The sequence below is a fragment of the Lactuca serriola genome, chromosome 9, assembly GCF_051521515.1.
Source record: "Lactuca serriola cultivar US96UC23 chromosome 9, Lser_US96UC23_V15, whole genome shotgun sequence".
In the NCBI taxonomy this organism is placed as follows: Eukaryota; Viridiplantae; Streptophyta; class Magnoliopsida; order Asterales; family Asteraceae; genus Lactuca; species Lactuca serriola.
The window spans coordinates 51,840,065-51,857,289 of record NC_136416.1 but is presented as its reverse complement, the minus strand read 5'-3'; the positions used below and the strand labels follow the sequence as shown (position 1 = coordinate 51,857,289).

The 17,225-nt window shown below is 34.5% G+C and overlaps 1 protein-coding gene across 1 annotated transcript; it reads right to left on the bottom strand.

Annotated features, from left to right (window-relative positions):
* Positions 1–5,911: 5,911 nt before the first annotated feature.
* Positions 5,912–9,629, bottom strand: LOC145074391 (uncharacterized). The gene is made up of 5 exons (XM_079020775.1): positions 9,479–9,629; positions 7,955–8,138; positions 6,702–6,908; positions 6,372–6,566; positions 5,912–6,283 (listed from the first exon to the last, which is right to left on the bottom strand). Exons 1-5 carry the CDS (start codon positions 9,559–9,561, stop codon positions 6,128–6,130), a joined length of 825 nt encoding a protein of 274 aa, XP_078876901.1. The 5' UTR covers positions 9,562–9,629; the 3' UTR covers positions 5,912–6,127.
* Positions 9,630–17,225: the final 7,596 nt, after the last annotated feature.

Below are 17,225 nucleotides of genomic sequence, written 5' to 3'. Positions count from 1 at the left end.
ATTTGAGTTGGAGCTGCAAGTTGGGACTTATCGTATCAGCTCAACATTTCTTGAGAGTTGAGTCTCCTCATCGTACCAATGGGTCGAAGGCACCCAGGCTGGCCTATTTTATGATATGTGGTACACTAGGTGATGTAGTGTTATGCGGCATAATTGTTGGTTATATGCTAGAAGGTATGCTACTTGTATATGTGGGTACATGTATGAAATACCATGGGGGAGCCCATGACACTTGAATGTAAGACCATGTGGAGAGCCCATAACTTTCCTATAAAATACCATGGGGGAGCCCATGGCACTTGGATGTAAGACCACGTGGGGAGCCCATGGATTTCCTATTAAAGACCATGGGGGAGTCCATGGCACTTAGGTGTAAGACCATGCGGGGAGCCCATGACATCCTGGAGTAAGACCCTGGGGGAGCCCACGACATCCTTATATGTTTGTATGCATGGCTTATGTGGTTTATGTAGGTTTTGTAGCAAATATGGATTATGTGGATTGTGTGGAGTATTCTCTGGGAACTAATTAAGCATTAACTTACAGTTTGTTGATTTGTTTCAGGTACATCTGAGCCTAAGGGAAAGGGCAAGGCTTGATGGCACAACATGCACTCTTCATCATTTGATTTGATGGGACGCTCTGATATTTAAAATAAAATGTTGATGTTATGGGTTCTGAAAACAATTGTCATTGTTATGTCATATTTTATGCGAATGTTTTGGGTTAATTAAAAATGAAAATTTTATTTGAAAATTTGGGTCATTGTAGTAATAATGACTTATAACTATAAATATATGTTACGCTGAAAACAGAAGAGTGTAACTTAACTTACAAAATTTTTAATCAAAAATACGTGGACAGAATCCCGAACCGAATACTCCTTCTAGTCGGGCTCCGAGAGTTCCATAGACTCTGCTAAAATATTCCTAAAAGTTGAGAGAAAAACCTACTTGAAAGTTTAGATAGATTAGAGAGAGATATGAAGGAAGTGGTGAGAAAATGAGAAACATTCGACATCTATATATAGCCATTCAGTTGAAGCGCACCGCACAAGGTCCAGGGCGCGCCGTGCCTAGTAGCCTTGTTGGCTCCTCTAGCTTCATGTCACGTGTTGCTGCCTCATTGCCCCGCATCCCTTGCTTCTAGAACATGACATGTGGCAAATTCTCTTGGAGCCACGTGTCACAACAATGTGATGCCGTGTCACCTTGACCTTTGGAGGAGGGGAGCGGCCAACTTGCCACATGGCGATCTCGGGCGCTGCCACGTCATCAACATTTTCCAGGCGTCGTGCCTGTGTAAATTTCCAGATTTTCAAAATCGTATAATTTCTTCATACAAAATCTATCTTCAATGTTCTTTATATCACCGGAAATATATTGACAAGATCTGTAACTTTCATTTAGACTCCATCTGCTAATTCTGACTTCATTTTTAAAGCTATATTTTAAACTGGTTTAAAATGTTAAGTCTGTTTAAAAATTCATAACTTTCTCATATGATATCCATTTTATATCAACGAAATCATATGGACAAGATCTTAAACTCTCATTTAGATTGTTTTTCCTAACAATCAACTGATATCTACTTTGGTTTCTGAGCCGTATACTGCTGCGTTGAAACTTCAAAAAATCATAACCTCCTCTTACGAAGTCATATTTGGACATTCTCAATATGCATGCTCTCGTTTTAACGATTACTACGACTTTCGTTTAGATGACTAAGGATAAAAATTAATTTATCAAAAATTTACTTTTTATGATACGCAGAGTCATGCCGGTTTAATTGCAAAATTCGAATAAGCATAACTTCTTCATACGAATTCGGATTTAACCTTCTTTAGATGCACGAAATCCTTGTCACATATACTATAACTTTTGTTAAGATTATTTGTGCTAAATAATCTTGTATCAAAAAGTCATTTTTAACGCTTATAACACTAGTATGTGTCATGGTTCATGTGTCATCAAAGGTATGCTTTCTAATAGTGAACTCAATAACAAGTTAATTCGAAACCGAAACTAGACTCCAAAAAACTACAAAACACCTTATGAAAAAGAAAAAGTACTAAATACGATCCAAGATAAAGAAGTGATAGAATATTCAATCCAGTAACAATAAAAATGCTTAAATAAACTACATAAAATAAGTAAATAAAACAAACTATCAGCGCTGCCCCCGAACCTCTATGTTTTTGAGTCCTCTTTAGTTATCTAAGTGTGCACCTTGCACCTTTTATTTGTTAGATATCTGGTGTTTCGATTGATCAGATTCATTAAGAGTCGCGGTGTATTTTATGATTTAAATATTTCGATGGTACAATCGGAATTCAATTGGATAAATCTTAGTTATTTCTAGAACAAAGAATGAAGGAAATTATGATCTTATTGTCTACTGTGATAACCCGGAACTTCTATTTTGCTTAACTATTCAATTAATCAGAGTAAAACTCGTTTCCGTTAACTTTTAACACCGTTTAAGGGTTCGTTTAAGTGTTCTAAGCTTGAGTACAACCAAGGCTGAGATTAGGGACGAGCTATCAAGTCGTAAAGTAGCAAAATCGGGCCATACACAATCTTAGGAGGAGTGTACGACCGTACACACGGGTGTGCGGCCGCACACCCACCCCATGACCATACACCCACCTCTATATATATGAGGAGACTCCTTTCTTCATTCTTTTCTTCTTTTTGGCTACTCACTACTTTCTCTCTCTATAATATTCATCTAAGGACCCTCCAAAGGCTTAAAAAACGTGAGTATTCCATCCTATAGCTTGTTATACTTGTAAGACCTCTTTATGTAAGCCTTAATTTATCAAGTTTCATCATGATCTTCATCCATTGAAGGTGTACGGCCGCACACCTTCATAAGGTTGGCCGTACACACCTTAAGGGCCCTCTAAAGTGTGATTTTGGCCCCTATCATCGAGTTGGACATGACCTTAGCCTGGATACACACAAAAATCGACATTTTGGGCGTATATGAAGAGTGTACGGACGCACACCCCTCTGTACGGCCGCACACACTCCTTAGGGCCATACACCCTCTTTGATGAACATTTAGGCCTCAAACTTGCAATACAACTAAGCATGGGACCTATAACACTTCTTGGATGCTAGTTAGGACCTTGAAAACACCTCAAAAACACCCCTCTTCTTGAGTTTACGACCGTACACTCATGGGCCGTACACCCATGGCCGTACACACCCTTAGGGTGGCCGTACACCTCCCTCACTCGATCACATATGGTTTTAACACTTAGTTCAAGTATTCCCAGGTCCTTAGGGTGGTTTCTTATCATGTCTAGTTGTGAAATACCCTAATTTGAATCATATATGTGTCATTACATGTTAAATAGGATCCAATTGTGTTCGAGGCTTCACTTGACACTCAACATTCATATCGATCTTCATACAAATCACTCACTCGAGGTGAGTTTATACCCCTATATTCTTCGAGTTTTCAATGTTTTCAGGGGGAATACAAGTAAAAGCACAAGTAATCTCGTGTTTAAAAATATAATTTGGTTTATTATATTATCCTATCATTGGTATACAACGAACATAGAACTTACTAAACCTGATGAACATAGTTTTGTGGACAGTTTTATAAACATGTTAACATACAAACTTTGCCAACACAGTTTTCAGAACAAAGGAACAAACTTATGAATTATAAAATAAAAGATATTATTTTATAGGGATTCATGTTAATAACAAAAGGGGTTTTCATAGTATTATTAGTGAATTCGTTGAGAGAACTACAGTGTGAGAAGCCTCGTAACCAGAGTCTCCTGGAGGGAGAACGTGAGTTTGTGTATAAATCTATACGGGAGTGATAATCCCGCACCTGAACTGCTAGCTACAGTTAGGCAGACATGCCTGGGGTGACAAACGTCATTTTCACGACGTCCGAGTACGTCACAATGTTGATCGTCCATAATATGGTTATAAGAATCCACAGGTGAAACAATGACTTGTTCACATAATAATATACCTAACAAACAGTCAACAGGGTTAGCAACTATGTGATTACTTAGTATGTACATTAGGGTAATATGAAATTAACATCCGACTTACAGTGGGATGTGTGATTTCTGCCTCATTTCCTGTTCCTTGTTTGGTTGTGGGCTTAGGGCAGAATCACTCAATCGACTGTTCGTTCGATCTAGATTTCTATAGCTCGTATGTACTAAGCGATCATAGGAGGGTATTAACAACACTTTCAGGATACATAACAACACGTTATCATCTAGTTTTATTTATGTAATAAGAGTACTATACAATGGTTTTCATACAAAGGTTTTCAAACAAAACAATGCTTAAACAACATAAGTATGGTAGATACTAGTACACCACGATTCGGAACAAATAATTCAAATAACATACACTTAAGGAAAATATAGGATTTTCCAGGGTAAACATCGGTATTTTACAAATAGTTGGTTCATTATTCAACAAACGAACATTCAATAGTAATTACATGACTGCTTAGTTTATGCATCCAGGTTACGTATGAAGAATACTTGATAGACTGTAGAATGTGTGACTTTCGCCTCATTCCCTGTTCCTTGTTTGGTTTTGGGTTTAGGGCAGATCCGCACAGTTAATTGTCTATCCGATATTGGTTTATACATAACTAGTATGAACTAAGAAGTCATACAAGGAATGGGTTAATCATACTTTATATAAGAAAATATTGGATTTTCTTGAGGAACACTTTCAATATACATCAAAGAATCATTCAATACGTTATAAAATATAAGGTTTTCAGGAGAAACATAACGTACTTTTCGAAAGAACAAAAAATAGTTTTCTAAAGCATAACGCTTATGAACTCACCAGCTTTATGCTGATACTTTTTCAAAACCTACTTGTATTCTCGGGACACTAGTAGACAGGTACATGCACCGGGTTCAAGAAGATGGAGCATAGTAGCTTCAAGTGTTTACTTGTTATTTACTTTTGGTGTCAATCATGTATAATTCATATGCAATGTAAACATATTACTATTAATACAATGATTGTTGTTGCTTTGATTACTATTTTTCAATTGTTGTGATACTACGCATGACGTAATCCACCCCCGAACGTTTCCGCCGCTTCGGTTTGGGGGTGTGACATCAACCATATTCAAATGACCAAAAACTGGATATAACCACCGTTTGAAAACTAACGAAAAACTGTTATATACAAGTTTCATAACCATCACGTAACTGACATAAAATCGAGTCTACATATAGGGTCTAGAAACCGATTTTGAAACACATAAAACCGCCAAGGGTTGCCACCCCTTGGACCCCACTACCAGGGGTGTTGCCCCCTGACCCCCGTGGTTAAGGGGCTTCACCCATAAATATCAGTGTATTTTAAATCATAATAAACTTAAAGAAGTGTGCATTCCACACCACTTGTACTTGTTCAATATTTATTAAGATTATATCGGTCAACAAGTTAATCTCATTACACTTAAATAATATTGGTGATATCTCAGAATATAACCAAATGAAAATCAACATGTCTCTAATAGAATTCAAACTACATACAAATGTATCGATAACACTAAAATCAGCAACATTAAAAAGCTCAGGTAGTATTTTTAAGTGATTAAATTTGGTCATAGTTTTAGGGAGATTTTCATTTTTCGGTTTTCTTAGCTCGTTTGTAATCATAGCTTTATTTATCCGATTAATAAAATCCCATTCTCCTCTTTTGTTGATGTGTACACCATCACATTAATGGTGGAACCATGATAAATTCTTGTATTTTTTAGTTTGGTTGATTTTATTTGGTATTTTATTTGGCAATTTGGATTTAGTTTTTCTCTATTCCGTTTCATTATGTTATTCATCCGCATGTGAATGTTTGAGTTACACTAGATTCCAACAATGACAAGAGGCACCATATTTCCAAACATAATAGCCCATACCAATATACCATAACGTATTGCGTTTGTATATTCACTTAAGAACATCAACAATAGTATCTTACAAGCATTTATTCCAATTTATTTGAATCCATGATCACATATGGGATGAACATATATCTAATTGCCTTTTTATATATAAGATATATATAGAGAGAAAGACTGTATTTTAAATATTTGTAACGTATATTTAGTCTTAGAAGACGATATCTTTTATTTTAACTTGTGGAGTAACATAATAATCGACGGTTTTCTCCCACCAAAATCCTCTTTCAATGTAGGTCTCATGAAAACTTGCTTCTTCGGTATCTTTGATACTTAGTGCAATCATGCTTCTCGTCCCATAACGACCCTGATGATGAAAAAATTGAATTTAATTAATTAAGTTAAGAACTTTATTACGACCTTTAAGTTTTAATTAGAAAACATGCAATACATACCAACGGGGTGTCTACTTCAACAAATATCGAGCTTAGATTATGCTCCCAATCAATGGAACAAATATTAGGAAGTTGACTCTTTTCTGCTTTCATGGTGTCTCTCATTAGTTTGTCCATCATATCCTTCATGGGTATATCTTCGTCTTTATCATATGCGCTAAGCAACTTTTTAAAATTAAACTTCAAACGTTGAGCCTGAGAGAATATCATAATGATTCAAATTAAATTCATTTTTTAAATAAATGAGTTAGAATTGTCCTATCTAGCTTTTTATGTTCATGGATTCGCATAAAATTAAAATAGAGTGCATGCTAATTAAGAATTTGAGACCTTTGGCCAAGGGGAGTCGAGCTTGGCATTGGAGAGGACATGGATGCCTGGTTGAACCTGTTGAACAGTTGGAGGTTCACTTTTTGGTCTATTTGATATATAAAACATCGTTTTTGAAGAAATGTCAAGGGTTATGAGGTTGAACCCATTGTACTCATGAACCTCCTTCACCAATTCCTTTGCAAATTCCTCTGGACTCTTATTGCTCTACAAGTAAAGTTCATCACATATGAGACTTGACAAATTATATATTCGTAGACAATACTTTATCCTCTTTAATTTTTATATTAGAAGACGTACATATAAGATTAATGTTTAAGATATATATATTTTTACTATCTTATAAAACAAATCCTACTATTTCTAAAAATAGATTGAATAAAATAATAATATTTTTTTAAGACGTCCAAATCATTAAGCTAATTGTACAACTAATCACTAATAAAATAATATTAAAATTTAAACAAACTCCTATAAATCTTCTCTTCCAAGGTTTTGACCAGATATTTTTTCATCCAAATAAATACTCAACACCCTATAATTTGGTCATTTCATCAAATTTCTTTATTTTTAATATGACATGTTTCCTAAAACAAACTAATGATTGAATTGAAAATAATCATTCTCCATCGAAAAGAAATTAATTGTCGAAACAAACTATTTGTCGCCCGTCGCTTTGCGCGGGTAAACGGCTAGTATATATATATATATATATATATATATATATATATATATATATATATATATATATATATAAAAGACTTACGATTACCTAAGTGAAACTCGATAGTTGGTTCCTTATTTAGGTTGTGTTTGACGCGTCACAACTAGCTAATAAACTAACTTATTTTTTGAGTCTTGTTTAAGTTGTTATGTTTGGCAAATCAAAAAGTATTATAAGATAGTTTTTTTTTAAAAAAAAAAAAAAAAAAACTACTTACACTAAGCTTTTTAGGAGTTTTTTAATTTTTTTTTCCAAATATGTCCCTTAATTAATTAGAAACCTATTCTTTTAAATTTCTTTTTATGGCATTTTATATCTTTCAGCTAGTTTTATAAAATATTATTTTTCATTAACTAGTTTTCTAGCTACTAGTTAGTTTTTATTTAATAGCTAGCTTTTCAGTTATCAGTTAGTATTTCAGCTAACAACTAGCTTTTCATCTGATACAAAAGCTAATAACTAGTTTTTCACCTAGCACGCCAAAAATAACATTAATATATGTTTCTTATTTGAGTATAGGAAAACAAACCTCCAAGAAACGAAGTGGAAGGTCTCCTCTAGTTTTGGCTTCCGGGAGAGTGTGAAGCTCCAAGACGTTAGTAAGGAATGACACTCTTCCTCCCCTCGTACAAGCCAACCATGTTCCTCCGGCAACCTCATCTCTGCCACCCAATATCTCTCCACCCTCCCACCACCCAACCGCCTTTGTTGGCCTTTCATCAATAATAACGACAACAAAATAATATACTAATTAATGTACATACCTTAACACATTTATACGTGTAAAGAATGAGTTGACAATAAATGAAAATGGTAGATGGTAAAGAAAAAAGAGTAACATATAAACAACAATAAATGAAAGGTTGGAGATAGTATAGAAAGCAGACTAGAAGAATAACATATAAACGGTAAGTAAGTACGAGCTTACAACAACTTTTTGTTGGTAGCCATATGAATTGTAAGTGATCTAATTGTATATTAAAAAAAAACTGGTTTTCATATTTTAATTTATTACATAAAATCTAGGGAAATTAAGTAATCTTAACAATTATTTAATATGTATTTGAAGAAAATAACAAGAAAATATACAAAAAATAACCATTTGGTCCGGAATAGACATTCTGGACAAATTTTTTTTCTGACACAAAAATACATTTCAGACTGAATTCTGGACCAACATTTCGGATTCCGGACTGTTATTTCGGATGTCGAAATAAAAACTCCAAAATTTCAAAGACAAGTCTAAAATCCAATGAACAATTCCAGAATTTCGAGAAAAAAAGTTTGACATTTTACTTAAATCTAACAAAAAGTTAAAAAAACATAGTAATGTAAACTATATACAATATTAATGCATAAAATCAGACATTTTTATTGAAAATGGTGACATTAAACACTTCGAAACATAAATTTCAGATATAAGTAGGGATATTTCTTTCAAATTCTTTTTGAAAAAACCAAAAAAATAACTTCAAAATTCAAAGATCAAATACAAAGTGGAGCATTTGGAATTAAAAGAAAAGATATTTGATTGAAAAAAAACTGGAAAAAAAAAACTCTGGAATATAAAAAGTAGTCCGAACATTCCGGAAAAGTGATTATTTTCCAAAAACAAAAAAAAAAGTTATCATCTTTGAAAAACTCATTTATAATCGTTAGATTACTTAATTTTCCTAGAATCTGTATGATAACAAGTTAATTATTCCCTTTTAAGTGCTAGCTAAATAGATGTGTGGACAATTGGACATGCACTCGTGATAAAACATAAAAGTATTGTGGAACAAAAAATGGCAATACGTATATGCAAACAGACAGTTGGCGATCTTCGAATCTAAATGAATGTTATCAGTCGAAAAGCCCTAGGTCGTTTTGATGAACTAATTAGCTTCACTGTTAAGAACGAAATTTCAAAGAAACGAAGAAAGTGTACCTTTAAGCCAATGTTGAGTTTCAACCTTAACAACATTTGGTGTTCTAAGTCTTAATTGGATCAGTTACATTTAATTCTAGAAGACTTGTAACTACTGACTATATATACTAATGTTTCTTTTACCTGTGATGATATTCGTCTCTATTAAGCAAAAGAAGGAAAGGGTAGAGAGGGTGAACTTGCCAAGCAAACACTGCAATGCACATATCTATTATTTCAGAATCTAATGGAGAGTTTGATGTGCAATGTTTGCTTTCATGAGTTCATCAAGGTGTGGAGTGTTTGTGTGTTTATAGGCACATAATGTTCTGGAAAATTACATGAAAGGTCCCTTGATTATAGCTTCAAGTAACAAACTTTGTCCATTGACTTTAGAAGATCATCCATAATCATTAATCTTGTTGTATAACTTCTTTACCTTTCATATTAGATTTTTGCTATCTATATTTAACAAAAATCTATCATAACAAACAAATTACAATTATTGACGAGTTTGAAGTTTTTTTTAAGTTAACAAATTAGTTTATCAACATCATTATAAAATATTTTATAAAGTTTACTCATATAATTTGTTAATTATGTGTAAGCGCATGTAATATATATTTTTTTTTTACAAAAAATAGCACATAACAATAACATCAAAAAAAAGTAAAAATAAAAAAATAAAAACTCAAATTGTACAACAATCACATTAACTAAAATAATTATATTTAACTGTAATATAATTAGGAGAATAAAATGAAACATACTGAATAGGACTTAATTATACAAAACACAAAAACTCGACAAGGGAATGCCTAAGAATGATTCAGTATCATATGACAAATATACAATATATTTAATTGAAAAAAGGTTATAATAGTTTCTCAAGTTATTTATATTTAAATAAAATTTGATACGTCTCATATCATGTTTGTAATATAATCATAAATTTCATGTACTCATTGTTTTTTTAACAATATTGAAAATCATATATGATCATCTAATTCTTTTGTATACATGTAATCATTGTTTTTTAACAATGTTGAAAATCATATATGCCAGGTTATACCTTCTTATACATTATGAAATATCCTATTCAAACATTGATAATTGCTAGTAGTAAATATTTTTTATTTTTTATTTGGTTCAACATTTCTATAATTATGTTATTTATTTATTGTTTCCTTAAGAAAAATTATGAAAATGACATGAGTTGATTTGGAAAAAAAAGTACATTCATTTACACATCAATAATTTTTTACTCAATCGTCAATATTTACATGTAAGATAAAAAATTAACCATATAGCCTGTTTAATTACTTATAAATGTTATATTGAAATACTATGGACCCAAAAACTACCTTACAAGCTTACACTACATATGCTTCAAATAACAATGTTGATAAAAAAAAGCTTTCCTAATGGTAAAAAATATTTTAAGGAGTAACTATTATTTTCCTTAAAAAAAATCAACAACAAAAAAAAACACTAAAGATCTCTCCAAATAACGATTTTGTTATAAACCAAAGGATGTTTGAATATGAGTTTCGAATTGATCATTACGAATTTTGATTCATAGGCAGGTAATAATCCAAAATTATTAAGTTTAAGTATTCTTATATACTTATTTTACATATAACCTTAAAATCATGTTTGACAGTTTCTAATTAATTTTACTCCAAAAATAACAAATTAACAAATCAACTTTTCCTCACATCATAACATCCATTGAATGCGAAAATCTATTGTTTTATTCGAACACAACTCACATGATCACTACTAGGCCTTCTTAACACTTAAGGAGTTAAGGTTGTTCCCAAATATGTTATTTAAAGCAATACAGGACCAAACATGTTACCAACATGAATGTCAAGGGACTAATTTAAAAAATAATAATTTTAAGGGTGGTGATGGTAGGGATAGGGGTAGGAAGTCCATTTAATGTTACTTTGATGGACATTATCGAAAGAATCATGTGCATGAATTATTCCAACCCATATTTATATGAGCAATGAATAGGTTGAGTTTTTAGGTGGTTATGATTTTACCTTATTGAGCTTTCAAATTTCTAAGCTATTTTCTAAAGAACAAAGTTTACGTAAGAAGAAACTGTTCTCATCAAATGTTATGGATTTTTTTGAACAACTTAATATTATATATATATATATATATATATATATATATATATATATATATATATATATATATATATATATATATATATATATATATATATATATATCATATTAGCAATAAGCGAATGTAAAATCAACTATTATAAATGAACACACATAATAGGGTTTTGAAACTAATGACACCTGACATCGGACTAATTTTGGTTTTCGATTCCTAGACACAAACCAATTAAAAGAATAATAAAAAAACCGAATCTGTTAACGAGTCCCTTCTTATACGCTTTGTATCAAAATGATGTTTCTGAAATTTCATATGACCCACCGTATAGTCATAATAATCACTTCCAATGCCAATTGTTTTGTATTAGATAATCGAATCAAGTCGATCCAACTAATAACATCTTCCAACAACATAAACTTGGAATCGACAAATCACACCAAATTTCAATTGTTACCAAGAGCTCCACCGTAACACCAAAAGAAAGAAAAGTGTGGGTTAACCCTTTCACAATCATACACTTTCTTTCCTTTTTATGGTTTTTAGATCCAACACTCCAAATCCGATTTACACAAAAACTAAAGGTACATTTTAAACAGTTTTATTAGTAAGCTTTAATATCATTGTTGGGTTTTGATTTGATCAATATTGTTAAGATACAAAATGCAAAATAAATAAACAGAAAATGAACCTAGGGTGTCTTTGGTACCGATAAAAGAAATTCAAATAGAGAATGAAAATGTAGATAAATATAATTGAGGTGGAGAAATATAATCGATTCCACTATTTGCTAAAAGAAATAAATCTCATAGAAATAAATACTTGAGAATCAATTGAATGGTGTATGAGGTTAGCCCATACACAACAGTAGTCTGACACAAAACAATTACATACGAGACCTGCCAATAACTTGCCAAAATGAAATGTATAATAGACAAAGAATGATAGACATGAAAGGACAGAAGGACGACATGATGGAAAAGTAATAATTCTTTATTCATGCGTAATAAAAAAAGATTTAGCTCCTCCATAAGATCTAATAAACACTAGCTAATATAATATTAATAAAGTCTTCCATTATCATCTTATAAACAGTAGCTCCACACACAGACACTTCAGGTAAGTGTTCTTTACTCATTAAACTTTTTATCTCTTTTATGAAGACATCTTTGTCTCCACATAGTTGGCTCCATCCCACTAGATGGAGTTGACTCTCTTTACACTAGCGATCTAACTTGATCGTCAAAGATTGTTCCCGGTGCACAGTTCATGGACAAGTTTAACGGTCTTGTTTCTTATTGTTGCCCATGTTTTATAGTTGAAATCCAACAATGACGCATACCCGACGGTCATATGAGCTAGAGTGATGCCCAGAGGACCATACGAAACACGAAATAGCAACATAATTCTTTTGTTTGTTTCTAGTAAGCAATGAAATTGAAATGATTTACCATGCCTATTATTTTCAAGCAACATTGTTTTTGCCATAATTTATTATGATTCACATATTAATATATTACATTATGTATTTTTTATATTTCTTAGTTATTTTTTTTCAATATTTTTATATATATGGATTAAGCAATGCATATCTTATTTAAATACTACAAAAATGTATTTGGAAACAACATGCAAGCTATTAAATATAATATGTGATGATTTTGATGTCTTTTATAGGTTATTAACATACATATGAAGCGAAAATCTTAACCTTTAAGTTAACATTCACCTATAAATGATTTATGTTTTCTCTAATTGATAGCAATAAACAATGAACATCGAGAACTCTATTGAAATTGAAATTCACAGGTTAGCGTTTACATACCTTTGATTTGTTATTGCAAATAAATCCTTGTTCTAATTCTTGATTTATTCAGAAAGCCTAATACCAAAAGCTCAGTGCCTCTAATGGTTTGTACCAAAACCCTAGCAATTAGAAGACTTGAGGAGAGAGGATGAAAGACGAGAAAACCAACTATTCTCTTGGGAAGAAGGAGTGGACGAAAAAGAGGCACCCAAGGGGTCCTATTTATAACTGATAGGAAAACTTTGGAAACCCTAATCTTGAATAAAAATAGTAATATTTCAAATTCAAGAAATTATCCAATATCCTTATCTTCAAGAAGCTTCCAGAAACCCTGACTAGGCTCCTCCAAAACCATCCACTCCTGGAACGTTCTAGAAGTCTTCCTTTGTTCAACTTTTGAATAATTACAACTTAAGTCCTTGAAACTTTAATTAGTTTAATTAATCCCAAAATTAATTCCAATTAATTTCTGATTAACTTTTAATTAATTGATACTATATCTAATATATATATATATATATATATATATATATATATATATATATATATATCTGATATGTGCTTCGAGCTTAACGCCGTTTGGGGGTAACTTCGTCCTAGTTAAGCCTGAGAATCACAACAAAGAAAGAAGCAACGCCAGTCGTCGTTTAGGAGGGGGTCACAGAGCGAAGCTCTGACGGTCTAGTCAGTAATTGGATGAGAGAATTAGGGTTTAGTTTAAGGTAGAGAATGAGGCGATCCCTTCTTCTGGAGAAGAAGGGTTTCTTTTGTACCTGTCGTTGTGGGAGCATGTCCCCGACAATACCTTTTGTCTTGTTTGGGCCAGCAGGATGTGGAGGTGTCCTATTGGCAGATTGTGCACCGCTAGCGGTTACCTGCTATTGGTGCATAACTACCGAATGGCAACGTTCTGAATGCTACACTTGTCGCTCCGAGGAGTGGTTAGTAGTGTTTTGGCTTGTTATAGACCTGATTTTCTCGTTCTGAGTTGGACCTTGGTGCTAGAGCGCCAGGGCTTAAATGTGAGGCTGAGAAGGCGAGGGCCAAGGCCTAACACTTATGTTGGGTAGCGCTCGTTATCTAGAATGTCCTTTAGATAACCGTCTTGTTATCTTTGACATATTCCTAGAGGGATACGTTAACAAGTCCCCTAGGCTAGTAAACGTCAACGTTAGCTTGGGGTAACTGAGTTGCTCTAGCTTATACCAAGACATATGTTCGGTGGGGATGGCTTTGACGTCCACTGATATGTTGGAGCCGTCTGCGCAGATGGTTTCATCATTGTAACTGTTCAAATTTCCCGCCTTGCATTTAAGACTCCCCTTATCATGGACATTTTCCTTGTCTTCGCTCTACTGCTTCTTGAATTGTCTTCGTCTTCACTTTGCTTATCCTCTCTTTCATCTTGTTCTTGTTTATCGGAATCCATGGCGACACCAACTAGTGGAATCCAGTCGACGCCTCACAAGTTTGAGGGACTGCAGGCCCGATTCGGTTTTCTTCCCGAACATGGTGTGCAACATCCTTGGAAGGGGTGGTTATTTCTCGACCGCCGAAAGGGAAGGTCAGATTCCCCATCCCGATCTTCGAGACGGGTCTACGATTGCCGACAACCGACTTTTTTGATGAGATCGTGCGCCAATATGGCTTCTCTATGTAAGATCTAACTCCTAATGCTGTCAAAAAATAGTTGATTTCGAGATGGCTTGTCGAGCTTTGGGCGTGCTTTCTTAATTTTGGGCTTTCAAGAACTACTTCAACTCCTCTACCTAGTCTGGCATGCATATATTCTCTTAGTGGCGGGGCATCCATGCATTCATCATAAACCAAAAGCCCCTCCCCCCCTAAGAAGAACTGGAAGGATAAATGGTTATGGGTGAATTGCAACTTGGTCGATTTTGGCTATCCTCGTAGAACCACCTTCACTGATCGGATGCCACAACTTTGGGGTGTTAGCAAGACTGTGGCACAAGCGTTGAGGACCATTTCCTTCAATGGGAAAGATTGGAAGGACTACATAATGTCCACAGTCGGTCTGAGCACCACCTAGTGGGTACGTGTGATGATGTATTGGTTCTTCATGGAGAAGGATGGTGAACGTGTATCTCTCCCCCTAGTTTATATCTCGACGAGGTGAACTCGGAGGCTTTGTCGGTCCCCTTATGTATATGATTCGTTTTTTTTACAGGTCACGAGAGGACCATTCATTTTGAGATGGTCTTGTGGGGCAGGTTCCACGGCAGTTGCCAGCATAAAGAAGTGCCTCTGATCGGATGCCTCAACTTTGGGGTGTTAGCAAGACTGTGGCACAAGCGTTGAGGACCATTTCCTTCAATGGGAAAGATTGGAAGGACTACATAATGTCCACAGTCGGTATGAGCACCACCTAGAGGGTACGTGTGATGATGTATTGGTTCTTCATGGAGAAGGATGGTGAACGTGTATCTCTTCCCCCCTGTTTATATCTCGACGAGGTGAACTCGGAGGCTTTGTCGGTCCCCTTATGTATATGATTCGTTTTTTTTACAGGTCACGAGAGGATCATTCATTTTGAGATGGTCTTGTGGGGCAGGTTCCACGGCAGTTGCCAGCATAAAGAAGTGCCTCTGATGGAGATACTGATGGGTTTTAGCCATAAGAACTTTCCTATGTGCGCATGCAAAACCCTAATGCTTGGATCTAGGCTTTCTAATTAAACATGCTTTGAATCCAAGACTTCTAATGACTATTTAGGAATAAGAACAATGTTAAAACAGATCTAGAATCATACCTTTGAATTCCTTGTTGATCTTGTTGTTTTGGAGCTTCTAGAGTCACAATTGTCACTCCTCTAATGGCTTACAAACACCAAATAGCAAGGAGGATGATTTGGGAGAGAGGAGAGGGAAGGAAATCGGCCAGGGTTCTCTTACTTTAGATGAAGTGCCGATTTCCTTATGCCATAGGGTCTATTTATACTTGTAGACTCCTTAAGGGTTACAACCTAAACCCTAATCGGATAATCTTCTCTTAAGGCTATCCAAATCCATTCCTTAGATAACCCCTTGGACGATTTGAAGCTATCCTTAGCTTCTAGAATCCGTCCAATGCATATCTATATGGATTTACAGTCTAAAGTTTAACTATCAAACAATTGACAATTTATACCCTCTTATTTAATTAATCTCTTTAAGTCACTAAATTAATTCCAATTAATTCTATGACTTATATTAATCAAATAACAATATATCATTCTTTATATTATTCTCATAATATACTAATAATATTTACTCTCTCTTAATAAATCATCCTATCAAGTTGCTATGGTGAAGGCAACCCAAAAGGACCATGCACAACCGGGTCAATTACTTGCCTAATATAGTTGCAGTCTTAGACACTATTCCAACAGATACTTCCTCCACCGGTTTGTGTTGATCGTGATCTGACACTTTCTAGTCCTGTCGTTGTTATGGTGCAAGGATCTGGTCCACACCCTGACCAGGAGTTGGTTGACGCGCTTGTTGAGGGGGTTTCTCGTGACGATCCTCCGCCTCCTGATTCGGAGAACGAGTCGTTGAAGGAGGCGGCGAATGGAGGTAGCCGCTCGACTACCAAGCGGTAGTTGGCCTGGTTAGACTCACCACTTACCGAAGGCACCCGTTCTAGCACTACTGGATGGCGTCTTTGTAAGAAGCAAAACATGGAATTCCTACTGGGGGAGTCAGGCGTGGTGGTGGACATTCCCGATGATGACGCTTCGAAACTGTCGGAAGGAATGAATGAAGAGGCGACTGAACTGCCTCGTGAACCCAAGAAAGAGTCGGATGATGTTACCAACCCCAGGGAAGGTGTCTCCAAGAAAGAATTAGATGGTGGGTTTCAAATTGATCCATATTATGCCTTGCCTTCAACCAAGGATAATACCGTTGCGTGTTCTTCCTTTCTGTCTTTGGCGTCCCTTGCCATCTA

What these genes read in the sequence shown, in the direction of transcription:
- LOC145074391 (XM_079020775.1), bottom strand. Translation starts at nt 9,561, where the DNA reads ATGTGCATTGCAGTGTTTGCTTGGCAAGTTCACCCTCTCTACCCTTTC. An exon ending in AGAGACGAATATCATCACAG is followed by an intron (nt 8,139 to 9,478) that starts GTAAAAGAAACA and finishes TATTGATGAAAG; the next exon opens with GCCAACAAAGGCGGTTGGGT. An exon ending in TTCCACTTCGTTTCTTGGAG is followed by an intron (nt 6,909 to 7,954) that starts GTTTGTTTTCCT and finishes CTTTACTTGTAG; the next exon opens with AGCAATAAGAGTCCAGAGGA.